We start from the raw sequence: 14,226 nt of genomic DNA, 5'->3' as shown, positions 1-14,226 counted from the left end.
GTTGAGTGAGAAGGATGGGTTTCACTATGAAGGCAAAGGGGAGCCACGCAGGTCTGGAGCAGGAACAGCTGCTGCTACCGGGAGAGGGGCACAGGAGAAGTGACATGCCTCAGGCAGGGCCCTCCACATGGGGTCTTTCTAACTGTCTAATCACTTTCCCTCCACTTCTCAGCCTCTGCCTGCGGCTTCAGGGGTCATGACACCTGCTGTTGTCCAAGGTCACGGCTGGGCAGCTTTCCTTCCAAACCTCTCCTCCACCTTCCTCGGTTTCCGCTCAGAATCGGTCCCACTTCCTCAGTCTCACATCTGAGTGATCAACCCAGACAAGATGTTGAAAGAAACTTCACTTTCTGTGGTTTCGGATTTGAGGTTTCAGTTCCCACGCCCCTCGCCCACTCTGCTTGCCCTGGCCCCTGGAGCCAGGTGGGCCGTAAGCGGACACACTCTGGGGAAATGCTGTAGCCCTGAGGCAAAGAAGCAGTGCCTCCGCACATTCAAGGTTCTGAACAGACCTGCAGCAGGGCCAAGCGCAGAAGTCACCCTGGCCCTGGGTTTGCAGCGGGAGTTCGGCCAAGTGAGTGTGGAGAGGGTAGAACTGTGTCCTCCCAAAGGAAAATATCTACAGGCCACTATCAAGAAACCAGAAAACAAGCGTGAGCCAGGATGTGGAGAAATGGGAATCCTTGTGTACTGTTGGCCAGAATATAAAAATGGTACAAGTGCTACGGAAAACAATACGAAGGTCCTCCAAAAATTAAAACTAGAATGACCATATGCATACGACCCAGCAAGTCCACTTCTGGATGTCTGTTGAAAAGAATTGAGAGTAGGCTCTGGAAGAGATATTTGTCCACCCTTGTTCACAGGAGCATTATCCACAATAGCAAAACACAGAAGTAACCCGAGTGTCCGCCGATTGATGAATAAATAACTAAAATGTGACATGATCGTATTTTAAAGAGGAAGGAAGTTCACACACACTACAACATGGATGAATCCTGAGGACACTGCAGAGTGAAATAAGCCCATCACATTAATACAAATACTGTATGATTTTAATTGTATGAAGCACTTAAGAGTAGCCAAAATCATAAAGATAAGAGGATAAGCAATAAGGTCCTGCTGTATAGCACAGAGAACAACATTCAATACTCTATGATAAATCATGGATGGAAAAGAATATAGAAAATGTATATATATGTGTGCCTGAATAATGTACTGTACGGCAGAAATTAACACAACATTGTAAATCAACTATACTTCCAAAAAAAAAAAATTCATAAAGGCGGAAAACAGAATGGTGGTTGCCAGGGCTGGGGAGAGGAGAGAATAGAAAGTGAGCATTGAATAAGTATGCGGTTTTAAAATAAACAAATACCTACACATATTTATACATATATATTATTTTTATTTAATTATTTGGCTGCACTGGGTCTTAGTTGCGACATGTGGGCTCTAGTTCCCTGACCAGCGATTGAACCTGGGCCCCCTGCACTGGGAGCACAGCGTCTTAGCCACTGGACCACCAGGGAAGTCCCAAATACAGAGTTTTAGATTTACAAGATGAAAAGAGTTACGGGGATGGATGGCAGTGATGGCTGCTTAAAAATGTAAATGTATTTGAAAACACTGAATTGTATAAAAATGGTTAAGATGGTAAATTTTATGTTATGTGTTATTTTAATACAGTTAAAAAAAAAAAAGTTAAGTCCATGTCCTAACCCTTGACACTTCAGAATGCGATCTTATTTGGAATAAGCATTTTTATAGACATAATGAATTAAGGATCTTGAGACAAACTCTCAAGATTTAGGACTTAGGGTGGACTTATGTCCAAGGACAGGGGTCCATATCAGAAGAGGATGGGAGTGAGTTCCCTGGTGGCCTAGTGGTTAGGATTCTGGGCTTTCCCTGTTGTGGCCCAGGTTCAATCCTTGGTCTGGGAACTGAGATCTCATAAACCTAGGAGCAGGGCCAAAGGAAAAAAACAAGACAAACCAAAAGAAAAAAAGAAAAGGACAAGATACGGAAAGACACACGAAGAGAAGGCCAGACACAGAGAGTCTGGAGTGAGGCATCTCCAAGCCAGGAAAGGCCAAGAACTGCCAGCAGCAACCAGAAGCCACAAGAGAGACCTGGAGACAGACTCCTGCAGAGCTTCTGGAAGGGTCCAACCTTCCTGACACGGAGGTTTCAGGCTTCTGGCCTTGTGAACTGTGAGACAGTGACCTGCACTTATTTTAAGACACCTGATGTGTGGTACTTTGCTATGGCAGGCCCAGGACACTCATGCCAGATGCCCACCCCTGCCCTCCACAGGCTGGGATGAGTGTTACGAATCAGGCGCGCCACCTAGAGACCAATGACCCCACCACCCACCAAGGACCACGAGACAGTGGACACTTCAAACAGATGCTCCTTTTAATATGACTCACCCAGAGCCACGGCCTATGGGCTAAGCCCCTGGGCGGGCCTGGTGGCCAGACCCTACAGCTTCCAGTGGCACCACTCGGCTTTTCTAAAATAAAGCCTGGAGTGGGCTGGCAGTGGGCCCAGCCCCAGAAGGTCCCAGGCCACTGGGGCTGCACATAGTAGCAGCTGTGGCATCTCTCGGCACGGGTTACAAAGTGGAATGCTTCTCGAAGGGCACGGTCAGGAGTCGGGCTGCTGCCTCGTCCAGAAACCAGCAAAGTTTCCCAGTGCTGGGCTGGACCAGTGCGGCGGGGAGCGGGTTCTCCTCCTTGTCCTCCAAAATGCGCTGTGTGGAGAGGGCAGGAGCGTGGGGCCCCACCTGCACCCCGGCACCCCTCAGACCTCTCCAACCCTCAGAAGTTGAGATCACCCTTCCCAGATGTCCTGGCTTCAAGCAACCAGCAGAGACGAGGGGCTCTTCCTTTTTATCATCTGTGACCGTTTAACAGTGGGGTCAGCACACTTTTTTTTTTTCTAACACGTTTAAAAAAATATTTGACTGCAACAGGTCTTGGCTACAGCACTGGGCATCTTTAATTGTGGCACGTGGGATGTAGTTCCCTGACCATGGATCAAACTCACGCCCCCTGCATCGGGAGCATGGAGTCTTAGACCACCAGGGAAGTCTCCAGAACACCTTTTCTACCAAGACCAGAGAGTCACTATTTCAGCTCTGCAGATCACACCCCAACTCTGTTGCAACTACTTAGCTCTGCTATTACAGGGCAAAAGTACCAGCAGATGACTCGTCACCAAGTGGGTATGGCCAGGTTCCAACAAATCTTTATTCGTGGACATTGAAATCTGAATTCTGTAACATTTTCACACACCAAAGAATACTCCTCCTCTTTTGCTTTTTCTCCCAACCGCTTAAAAAGGTCAAAAGCCTTCTTAGCTGTCAGGAGGATTCGGTCCCTCCAGCTGTGGTGGGCTGACCCCCTAATGTGATTTCATGATCAGCGGGCATGGGAAATAGTACTCTCTGCCAGCTGGGTCTGCCGCAAGCACTCCGAATCATTAACTTGTTCACTTCTGACCACAGCCCTGCAGGGTTGCCTCTGTTCTCACCCCTCTTTTTACAGCCAGGGAAGCTGAGGCTGAGGGCAGCCTCCTGTGAGTGGACTGTGAGTTGCACCTGCCTTCACTGACCCTCAGGAGGTCCATGGGGAGGAAGCTTCCTAGCGCACCCTGCAGATGGGAAAGTTGAGGCTTGGTGGGGCGGGGGGTTCAGTGACCATCTAAGGCCATGCTGTGTATCACTGGCAGGGACACTGGGTCTGCTGGAGTCTATATCCTGAACCCTAACATTAGCCACCCTCATGGAGACATCTGGGCCCAAAAGTTGGTGGAAGAATTGTTACTTATTTATCTTTAAAAATATGTCTAGTTTCTTCCATAGTTGTTGGTCTTCTCAGTGATGGTAATTAAAGGTTTTTTTGTTTATTTTTAATATCCACTTTATGATTTTTTTAAATGTGGTTTTGTTTATTTATTTTTGGCTGTGGTGGGTCTACACTGCTGCGTGGGCTTTTTCTCTAGTTGTGGCGAGTGGGGGCTACTCTCTAGCTGTGGGACATCCACTTCCATTGCGGTGGCTTCTCTTGCTGTGGAGCGTGGGCTCTAGGGCATGTGGGCCTCAACAGCTGCAGTACGTGGGCTCAGGAGTTGCGGCTTGTGGGCTCTAGATCACAGGCTCAGCAGTTGTGGTGCATGGGCTCAGCTGCCCCATGGCATGTGCGATCTTCCTGGATCAGGGATCAAACCCCATGTCTCCTGCATTGGCAGGAGGATTCTTTACCACTGAGCCACCAGGGTAGCCCAGTATAAATTTATTAATTTTATACTTTCCTAATATATTATGTATATACCTTTTTTCTTATTCCTACTTTTTTTTTTTTAACTTATTCCTACTACATATGATTTTTCTCCAGTTTCACCAGGGGTAGTTGTTATGCTATGACTCTATATCTGTGTTATGGCTCTGTCTATGTTACGGATCTATTTACTGTTAAGTTTTTAAGAATATGAGCCAATTCAGTGATCTCAATCTCACTTATTCCTTCCTCTGACTTTTTTTAGATTTATGTTATTTTCCTTTGTTCTCATTCTAAAGTGCTTGACGGTTTATTTCAATTGTTTTCTAGTTAATAATGAAATATATATGTATACACATTAAGTGCTATGAATTTACCTCTGAACCGTCTTGGCCGTATCTCATCAATTTCAATTCATAATAGTTAACCCCTAACTAGCCTGTATTTGCAGTTTTCATCCCTCCTTCAACCCAAGAATTACCGAAATGCCCTGGGATCTGGTGCTTTCAGCACAGCGGTGTCTAGGATCACATTCTCCGCCTACAACCTTCTGGGGAAGGGGGCCCTCACTGTTACCTTCAGAATAGCTGCCTTGCCTTCTCCTGTAGCCACAAAGATGACCGTTCGAGCTGCGTTCAGCACGGGAAGAGTGAGGGTTACACGCTGCGGAGGTGGTTTTGGAGAGTCACTGATGGGGGCCACAATTTTCTCCCGCTCCTGGGGGCAGGGAAGCCCAAGGTGGAAACAGGAAAACACCACTTGACTTCCTGAGTACTCACACAGTCCAGGCACCATCCAGCCATCATTCCATCCCACCCAGCTAATTCTGTGGTACTTGACTGAAGGCCCGTTTTGATGGGTGAACTGAGGCTCAGAAGGGTCAAGCCCCAGCAGGCACGCCTGTTGGCTGAGGCTGACTCACACCATGCTGCAGGCACCTCCCAACCCTCTGGAAGCCCCAGATGGCAGAGGTTGGGGCTCAGACGTGAGCAGGGCCTTCGGGGGTGTGCTCACCTGCAGAAGGGGGTGGTCTGGGAAGAGTGAGCAGGTGTGGCCATCAGGACCCACACCCAGAATCAGCAGGTCAAAAACCGGGATGGAGTCCCCTTGGAAGGCCTGGATGGGGAAAGAAGACAGTCCCGAGAAGTTGTGAGGGAAGAGCTCAGAGGACACAAAGAAACAGTTATCAGAAAAACAAGTTGCTGTAACACAGTAAGCCAGGCTCAGCCTTATCTGCAAAAAAAAAGGAACTCTGTTAATCTGCAAGGCTCCACACTTCACTGTCTCAATGGCCTGACAATCTGGGGATGCAGCTGTGCCCAAGATGTGAATACCCAGGCCTACTGCCGGGGTGTCAGAAGTGAGGCTGCCTTTGGGGGTTCCCCCAGAGCAGGGCTATGGCCTCTGAGAGGGGGACCCTCAAAGGGGTCTGCCCAGGGTGAGACTGGGTCTACTGACCACCCCCAGGGAGAGCTTCTGCTGTGATGACCACTCAGTCACCAGTAGGCTTACTCCATCACTCTGGGAGAGCCCACTGGGTGGATGAGGTCTCCCTGCAGCGGCTCCAGCGCACTCACCTGTCTCAGCTTCTTGGCGTAGTCCTCAGCCGCCTCCTCCACAGGCAACGCAGGGTTGATGGTGATCACCTGGCTGTCGAAGATAGGGAGCTTGGAAAGCAGGTGGGTCTGCAGCGGACAGAGGCACGGTGTCACCAACAGCAACATACAGTCAGTGGGGGCATGGGGCTTACACCTGGGACCACCTGGATCCTCCAGGTTAGGACATGACTGTCATTATACCCACTTCCTGTGTGAGTGAGGATCCCAGTGGCATTCCGCCAGAGGTCTTTCAAGTCCCTGGTGATTGGAGGTCTCCTGGCTCTGGCCTGCACCTGTCTGGCCACACCAGGATCCTGTTTCTAAACGCCCAGGGTCCTTTGGGCTTCAGGATAAAACCTAGCCCCTCTCAGCCCTCCAGGAGGTCCTGCTGACCTCCAGGCCTTAGCACGTACATCAGCTCTTGATCCTGCCTGGGAAGCTCTTACACATCCCTCGAGCTGCCTCCTCTGAGCAGCCACCTCTGCCTGCACCTTCCCCAACTGCTGCTTGGGGGTGTGACATGTAACTGTGGTAAGCACTGATTTTTCTCGGTTGTACTACAGGGTGAGCATGCCCGGCCCATAGCAAGCACCCCAGCCTATGATCAGTGGATTTAATGCAGAAGTACCTGGAGTCAGGCGTCCTGCAAGGCAGAAGGCTCCAGCCCTTTCTGAGATGAGCCCCATGGTCTTTGATCTGCTCTGGGGTGGATCTGGCAACCCCCACCTCGGTGCCTCCTTTTGGGCAGGGCCTAGCTCAGCCAAGGCAATGCCGGGCTGACCCACAAAGTAAAAGTAGGTAAACAACAAAAACATAGTGTTTGGAGCAGAGGGGGAAGGCAGCAAGGACATGGGATGAGCCAGCCAGAACTTAGGGTGCTGACTCCCCACCAGTGCTGGCCTGAGGAGTGCAGGCTCTGTGTTGAGCGTAACAGGGAGCCAAGGAGGGTGTGTGAGCTGGGGAGGAGCTCGATCAGACAGATCCACTGTTGGAAAGACCAGCTTTGCCCAAGCTCCCTATCTACACACACCCTTGGGGATCGTACTGAGTGAAGTCAGGGGGGAATACGGGTGCCCTATTTCTGTCACCTAAGCCCCCTTCATAGCTGCCCTCCTCCCAGAAGCTCAGAGCCATTTCCTCCTCCTCAGGATGGACATCGGTGTGGCAGGTTCCTAGAACTGGAACTGCTGGTTGATTGGGTGGGTTCTCTCTAAACACTTTGCAGGGGCTGAGGAACCATCCCCAGGAAGGTGGGCCCAGCTCTTCTCCCAGCCTGGACAGCAGAAGGCCCGTGGTACAGGGTGAACCATTCATGCTCAGAGAACCCCAACTGCCCGGGGTCCATCCTCCAGGAGAGGAACCCCTCTGCATCCCTGTACCATGTTGCTTAGTGATCCCGCCCCCAAATTCACATCCACCTGGAATCTCAGAATGTGGGCTTCCCTAGCAGCTCAGTGGTAAAGAATCCTCCTGCCAAGGCAGGAGACACGGCTTTGATCTCTAATCTGGGGTGATCCCACGTGCTGCAGGGCCACTGAGCCTGTGCGCAACTACTGAGCCTGTGCTTTAGAGCCTAGGAGCCGCAACTACGGAAGCCCGAACTCCGCAACAAGAGAAGCCCCCACAATGAGAAGCCCGGGCACTGCCACTAGGGCAGCCCCCGCTCGCCACAACCAGAGAAAAGCCCATGTGGCACAGAGACCTAGCACCGCCAAAAATAATGAACTAACTAATTTTAAAAAAAGAACGTGGCCTTATTTAGAAAGAGGGCCTTTGCAGTTGTCATTAGTGTAGATGAGGTCACAGGGCATTTGGAAAGGCCCTAAATTCAAAGACTTGTGTCCTTACAAGAGGAGGACACAAAGAGAATCAGATGAACAAGTGACGGAGAAACAGAGGCAGAGATTGGAGTGATGTGGCCACAAGCCTGGAACCCCCAGAAGCTGGAAGAGGCAAGGAAGCCTCCTCCCTGAGAGCCTTTGGAGGGAGCATGGGACTGCTGACACCTTGATTTCGGACTTCTGGCCTCCAGAACTGTGAATTGATGCCTGTTGTTTTAAGCTACCCATTGGTTAGTACTTCGCTACCACAGCCCCAGGAAACTAATATGATTCCCTTCCGGGGGAAACTGGCAGGAGCAAATCCTCGCCTCACATCGGATCCCACCGCATAGCATTTGCCTCTGTTGTACCCCCTGCCCCAGCTCACCTGTGGCCAGCTCCTCATATCCTCCTGGTCGCTGCCCAAATGTCACCTCCTCAGAGTGCCCCACTGCCCTGGCTGAAGGATGCTCTCCCTTCTCCCCTGGCACTTATCATCTCACACTGTTTTTAAAAAATATTTATTTGGCTGGACTGGGTCTTAATTGCAGCACTTGGGATCTTTGATCTTCATTGTAGCATGCAGGATCTAAGTTCCCTGCTGCTGCTGCTAAGTCGCTTCAGTCGTGTCCGACTCTGTGCGACCCCATAGATGGCAGCCCACCAGGCTCCCCCAACCCTGGGATTCTCCAGGCAAGAACACTGGAGTGGGTTGCCATTTCCTTCTCCAACGCATGCAAGTAAAAAGGGAAAGTGAAGTCACTCAGTCGTGTCCGACTCTTAACGACCCCATAGACTACAGCCCACCAGGCTCCTCCATCCATGGGATTTTCCAGGCAAGAGTACTGGAGTGGGGTGCCATTGCCTTCTCCACTAAGTTCCCTGACCAGGGATCAAACCCAGGCCCCCCTGCATTGGGAGCGTGGAGTCTTAGCCACTGGACTACCAGGGAGTGAAGTCACTCAGTCATGTCCGACTCTTTGCAACCCCATGGACTGTAGCCTACCAGGCTCCTCCGTCCATGGGATTTTCCAAGCAAGAATACTGGAGTGGATTGCCATTTCCTTCTCCAGGAGATCTTCCCAACCCAGGGATCGCCGGGTCTCCTGCATTATAGGCAGAAGCTTTACCTTCTGAGCCACCAGGGAAGTCCCCATCATCTCACACTATTATCTTCCGTCCAAACTGCATTACACGGGGACTATGAGTGGATTTCCACTCTTACTGCCCTGTGTGTTGGTGCCCCACCCCACTATGAGCCCTACAAGGGAACTGTCCCTAGTGCTGGATACAAGGACACACACACACACACACACACACACACACACACACACACACACTGAATATCCTTGCAACTTTCTCTTCGATTGTTTTGTTAGTATTCTGTTACTTGAGCAAGTATGGCTTTCCTAATTAAAAGTCTTTCAGGGACCTTCCTCTTCTGACACAGGGGATATGGGTTCCGTCCCTGGTCAGGGAGCTAAGATCACACACGCCTTACCGTCAAAAAACCAAAACATAAAAGAGAAGCAATATTTAACAAATTCAATGAAGACTTTAAAAATGGTCCACATCAAAAAAAAAAAAAAATCTTTAAAAATAAAAAAATTTTTAAAAGTCTTTCAAAGTCTGGCAAAGTAAAAAAGAAGCACGGGGTCACTTTTAAATTAAGCTCTAGGGGAAGACACGCAGGACAGCAGACTTGAGAGTGGCCCCTGCCCCTGAAATGTGTCCTGGGTACTCTCTGGGGGGTTCCGCCAGGCAGGTTCATACCCCAGCTCCCTCCCTGGTCACTAGGTGACTCTCCTTGTCTGGCTTCAGTTTCTCCATCTATGAAATGCAGGTACTAACAGTCCCCGCCTCATAGTCACTTGTAGGGTTTCATGAGATGATGTGGATAAAGCCATGGTAATCACTAAACCTTCCTTATTACCAAACAAACAAACAAAACAGCTCAAGCTTCTTTGAGAAGAGAACTCAACACACCCAGGACCTGAGCAATCTGAGGCTTCTGGCCAAACCCACCCCTCCCACACCTCCCTGGGTGGGTTTTCCTTCCCCATCCACGGCAGGAAGAGTTGACTCAGATGCGGGGGAGGGGGTGGGGGGCGGGTGGAGGGCAGCTCAGATTATAGCTCTTCCAGGCCTCAGTTTCCCTTCTTATAAAATGGGGGTGGGGGGTTGCCCTGATTCTATAAGAGTCTGGGGCCCCAGGCCAAAGATAACCAGCCACGGAGTTGTCAGCGCCACAAGCAGAGTGGAGATCAAAGAGAACTTGCCAGGCTAGAGATGGGGAAACCGAAGCCCAGTTTCCACACCAGACCCCGCCTACCTGGCTCTTCCCTAACGGCCTCTGCACTTACTAGCCTGCAGCGCCTGAGCGTCTCGAAGTCCTGGAATGGACCACTATGTTTCGCCTCTATGCCTTTGCTCATGCCCTCTACTTGGCCACCTGAATCGCACACGACTTAGCGACAGAGCACACACACACAAAATGCATCACCGGTCCACCCGGGTGGCAGTGGAGGTGCACCCCAGATGGAACCTCAGGGCACCCAGCAGACCATTCCCAGCTCCAGTCCAGGCAGAGGGCACGGTGCTACCCTGCATAACTCTCGTCGCCTGGTCCAGGCGGTGGGCGCGGCCTTTTCGACATGACCCCCGGTGGCCTCCGTAGCCGGGTCCAGGCGATGTGCGCGGCCCTCTCGGCGTGACCCCCGGCGGCCCCCGTAGCTCTCACCCGGTACAGGCCGTACGTGCTCTCGGCGTGCTCGAAGGGCACAAGGCGCTCGTCGCAGAAGCCCAGCGTCCAGCGCGCGAGGCTAGCGGGTCCAGCGGGGGCGGCGGCAGCGGGCAGCTCGCGGGCCAGCATGGAGACAAGGCTGCCGCCGGACAAGCCGAGCGTGAAGCGGGCGCCGGCATCCGCCAGGCAGCATGCTGCCTGCTGCACTACCAGTTGCGCCAACGACGCACCCAGCTCCTGCGGGCTCGAGAAGACAGAGATGAGGCGGGGGGCCGGCGCGGCCATGGTGATGGCGGTGGCAGGGAGGAGGAAGCCCTCCCGGCGGCCACGAGTGCGCCTGCGTGGACGCCCGTCCCGCTACCCAGGTGCCTGTAGCACATGCGCAGACCCACGAATGACGTCCCGGAGGGGCTGGGCAATGGGTCCTGATGCGCTCACCGATTTTTTTGCCTGATCATGGAGCTTTTTCCTGGGCTGGAGCAGGCAGAGTAGGTGCAGCTGAGCTCTACTTCCCGATATCAGGGCGGGGCTAGAGAGCGGAGCTCAGAGCTTCGAGGCTCGCAATGAGGGGGCCCTGGGGTGGGGTTAGAGGGAGCCGATTTCTTTGAGGGCGGGGATTTTGGTGGACTTTGAAATTTCTGAACTAGCACGTTTATCTTGTTGGTATTTATTGTTTCTCTCTTTAATTAAAGTATAATTATGTATTTTAAAGTATATACTTGATAAGGACTGGTGTATTTGGTTTGTTCATAGAGTCCTCTCAACCCTCCTGAACTGTGGCACGGTGTAGGAGCTGTGTTGAATTTCTCCTGTATGTTTCTGTGGAGATCTCCTCCCCCCTGGGTCTTGCCTGGAGAAGCTCCGAGACAGAGACAAGTGGGCCTTGGCTGATAAGATAGAATGGTGGTGGTTTAGTCGCTAAGTCGTGTCCAACTCTTGTGACCCCATGGACTGTAGCCTGCCAGGCTCCTCTGTCCATGCGATTCTCTAGGCAAGAATACTGGCTGCTGCTGCTGCTGCTAAGTCACATCAGTCGTGTCCGACTCTGTGCGACCCCATAGACGGCAGCCCACCAGGCTCCCCCGTCCCTGGGATTCTCCAGGCAAGAACACTGGAGTGGGTTGCCATTTCCTTCTACAATGCATGAAAGTGAAAAGGGAAAGTGAAGCCACTCAGTCGTGTCCGACTCTTAGGGAGTGGGTTGTTATTTTCTTCTCCAGGGGATCTTCCTGACCCAGGAATTGAACCGGGGTCCCCTGCATTGCAGGCAAGCAGATTCTTTACCGACTGAGCCAGGAGGGAAGCCCGATAAGATAGAATATTCAGGGAATAACATGAGCAGGGAGGATCGGAAGGGGCAGGAGGTCTGGTGGGTCAGGGCAGCTGGACCACCTCAGAACCTGAGAGTTTAGGATAGTGTAATAAGTGCAGTGAGATTTGCCTAGGTAGTGCATCTTTCAAAGAAGTAGCAAATTAAGAAAACAGTTCCATTTATAATAGCAGCAAAGAGAATAAAATACTTGATAATTTTAGCAAAAGAGGTGCAAGACTTATACGCTGAAAACTATAAAACTTTGCCAAAAGTAACTTAAAATATGATCTTAATAAATGGAAAAACATCCCACATTCATGGATTGGAAAATTTCATATTGTTAAGATAGCCTGTGTGCTTGTGCTCAGTTGTGTCCGACCCTGTGGACTGTATGTAGCCCGCCAGGCTCCTCTGTCCATGGGGTTTTCCAGGCAGGAATACTGGAGTGGGTTACCATTTCCTCCTCCAGGAAATCTTCCCAAGCCAGGGATCAAAGCCCTGACTCCTGCATCTTCTGCGTGGGCAGGCAGATTCTTTACCACTGAGCCACATGGGAAAGCTGTTAAGATAGCAACAATCCCCAAACTGGTCTATAGACACGATGTAATCCCTATCAAAATTCTGAGAGCCTTTTTTGAGATATCAACAAACTGATCCTAAAATTCATGAGGAATGGCAGGGGGCCCCAAATAGCTAACCAGTCTTGAAGAACTAAATTGGAGGATTCACACTTCTTGATTTCAAACTTACTACAAAGCTATAGTAATCAAACTGTGGTATTGACAGACAATACACAGATATATCAATGGAATAGAGCTGAGCTAGAACAACAAACCATATGTCTGTGATCAGTGACTCTTCAACAAGGGTGCCAGAAGCATTCAATACGAAAATAGTCTTTTCAACAACTGGTGCTGAGAAAATTAGTCACATGCAAAAGAATGAAATTGAACCCTGTAGTAGGCAGAAAAATAGTCCCCCAATGGTGTCCACACCCTGCTAAGTCACTTCAGTCGTGTCTGACTCTGTGCGACCCTATAGACAGCCCACCAGGCTCCCCCATCCCTGGGATTCTCCAGGCAAGAACACTGGAGTGGGTTGCCATTTCCTTCTCCAATGCAGGAAAGTGAAAAGTGAAAGTGAAGTCGCTCAGTCATGTCCAACTCCTAGCGACCCCATGGACTGCAGCCCACCAGGCTCCTCCATCCATGGGATTTTCCAGGCAAGACTGGAGTGGGGTGCCATTGCCTTCTCCAAAATCTATGTTCCCTAAATCTATGAATTTGTTAGGTTATTTGGCAGGGGGAAATGAAGGTTGCAGATTGAATTAGGTTGCTAATCACCTGTCCTTAGAAGAGATTGCATGAATGAGCACAATATCATCACAAGGGTCACTGAAAATGGGAGGAGGAGGCAGGAGGAGGAGGACCAGAGAAATGACAGCATGAAAAAGACTCAGCCCACTGTCGATGGCTTTGAAGATGGGAGGAAGAGGCCACGAGTCAAGGAATGTGGGCAGTTTCTAAATGCTGGAAGAGGCAAGGAAGTGGATTGTCTCAGAAACTCCAGAAGGAAAGCAGCCCTGCCAAACCTTGATTTTAGCTAAGTAAGGTCCAGTTCTGACTTCTCACGTTCAGAACTGTAAAATAACTGGTGTTAAGCCACCAAGTTAGCGGTGTTTGTCACCTCAGCACTAGAAAACTAATAGAGATCCCCACCTCAAACCGTGCACAAAATTTTAAATGTCAGGGCTAAAACGAAAACATTCTTAGAAAGCAGATGCATCAATCTTTATGACCTTGGGTTAGAAAATGATTCCAAAAGCAAGAGTGGGGCTTCCATGGCAGTCCAGCAATTAAGACTCCATGCTCCCAATGCAGGGGCCACAGGTTCAATCCCTGGTTGGAGAACTAAGTTCCCAAATGCTGCATAGTGTGGCCAGAAAAAAGACAGATAAACTGAGTTTCATCAAAATGAAAAATATGTTTCAAAGGATACTACCAAAAGAGTGAAAAGACAATTCACAGGATAGGAGAAATTTGCAAACCATATCTTATAAGGTTTTAGTATACAGAATTATATTAAGAAGTCTTCCAACTCTAAACAGACGACCCAGTTAAAAACTGGGCAAAGGATCTGAATGACATTTCTTTTCAAAGGAGGTATACAGATGGCTTCCCAGGTGGCTCAGTGGTAAAGAAACTGCTTACCAATGCAGGAGGTGCAGGTTCGATCCCTGGATTGGGAAGATACCCCTGGAGAAGGAAATGGCAACCCACTCCAGTATTCTTGCTTGGAGAATTCCATGGAGCCAGGTGGGCTACAGTCCATGGGGTGGCAAAGAGTCAGACAGGACTTAGCAACTAGGCAACAACAAACACATGAAAAGATGTTCTGCTTATTAGCCCTCAGATACCCACTAAAGTGATCACAATAAAAAAGAACTTCCCTGGCAGTCCAGTGGTTA

At 50.3% G+C, this 14,226-nt stretch overlaps 1 protein-coding gene across 1 annotated transcript; it reads right to left on the bottom strand.

Moving 5' to 3' along the window:
• Window positions 1-2,398: 2,398 nt before the first annotated feature.
• Window positions 2,399-10,833, bottom strand: PGLS (6-phosphogluconolactonase). The gene is made up of 5 exons (XM_006057905.3): window positions 10,445-10,833; window positions 5,864-5,971; window positions 5,301-5,402; window positions 4,863-5,003; window positions 2,399-2,758 (listed from the first exon to the last, which is right to left on the bottom strand). The coding sequence occupies exons 1-5, from the start codon at window positions 10,730-10,732 to the stop codon at window positions 2,621-2,623; spliced, it is 777 nt and encodes a 258-aa protein (XP_006057967.1). The 5' UTR covers window positions 10,733-10,833; the 3' UTR covers window positions 2,399-2,620.
• Between the last annotated feature and the right edge of the window lie 3,393 nt (window positions 10,834-14,226).

The sequence above is a fragment of the Bubalus bubalis genome, chromosome 9 (assembly GCF_019923935.1).
Source record: "Bubalus bubalis isolate 160015118507 breed Murrah chromosome 9, NDDB_SH_1, whole genome shotgun sequence".
Lineage (NCBI taxonomy): Eukaryota > Metazoa > Chordata > Mammalia > Artiodactyla > Bovidae > Bubalus > Bubalus bubalis.
The sequence above is the reverse complement of the archived record's forward strand: the minus strand, read 5'-3'. Positions and strand labels throughout refer to the sequence as shown.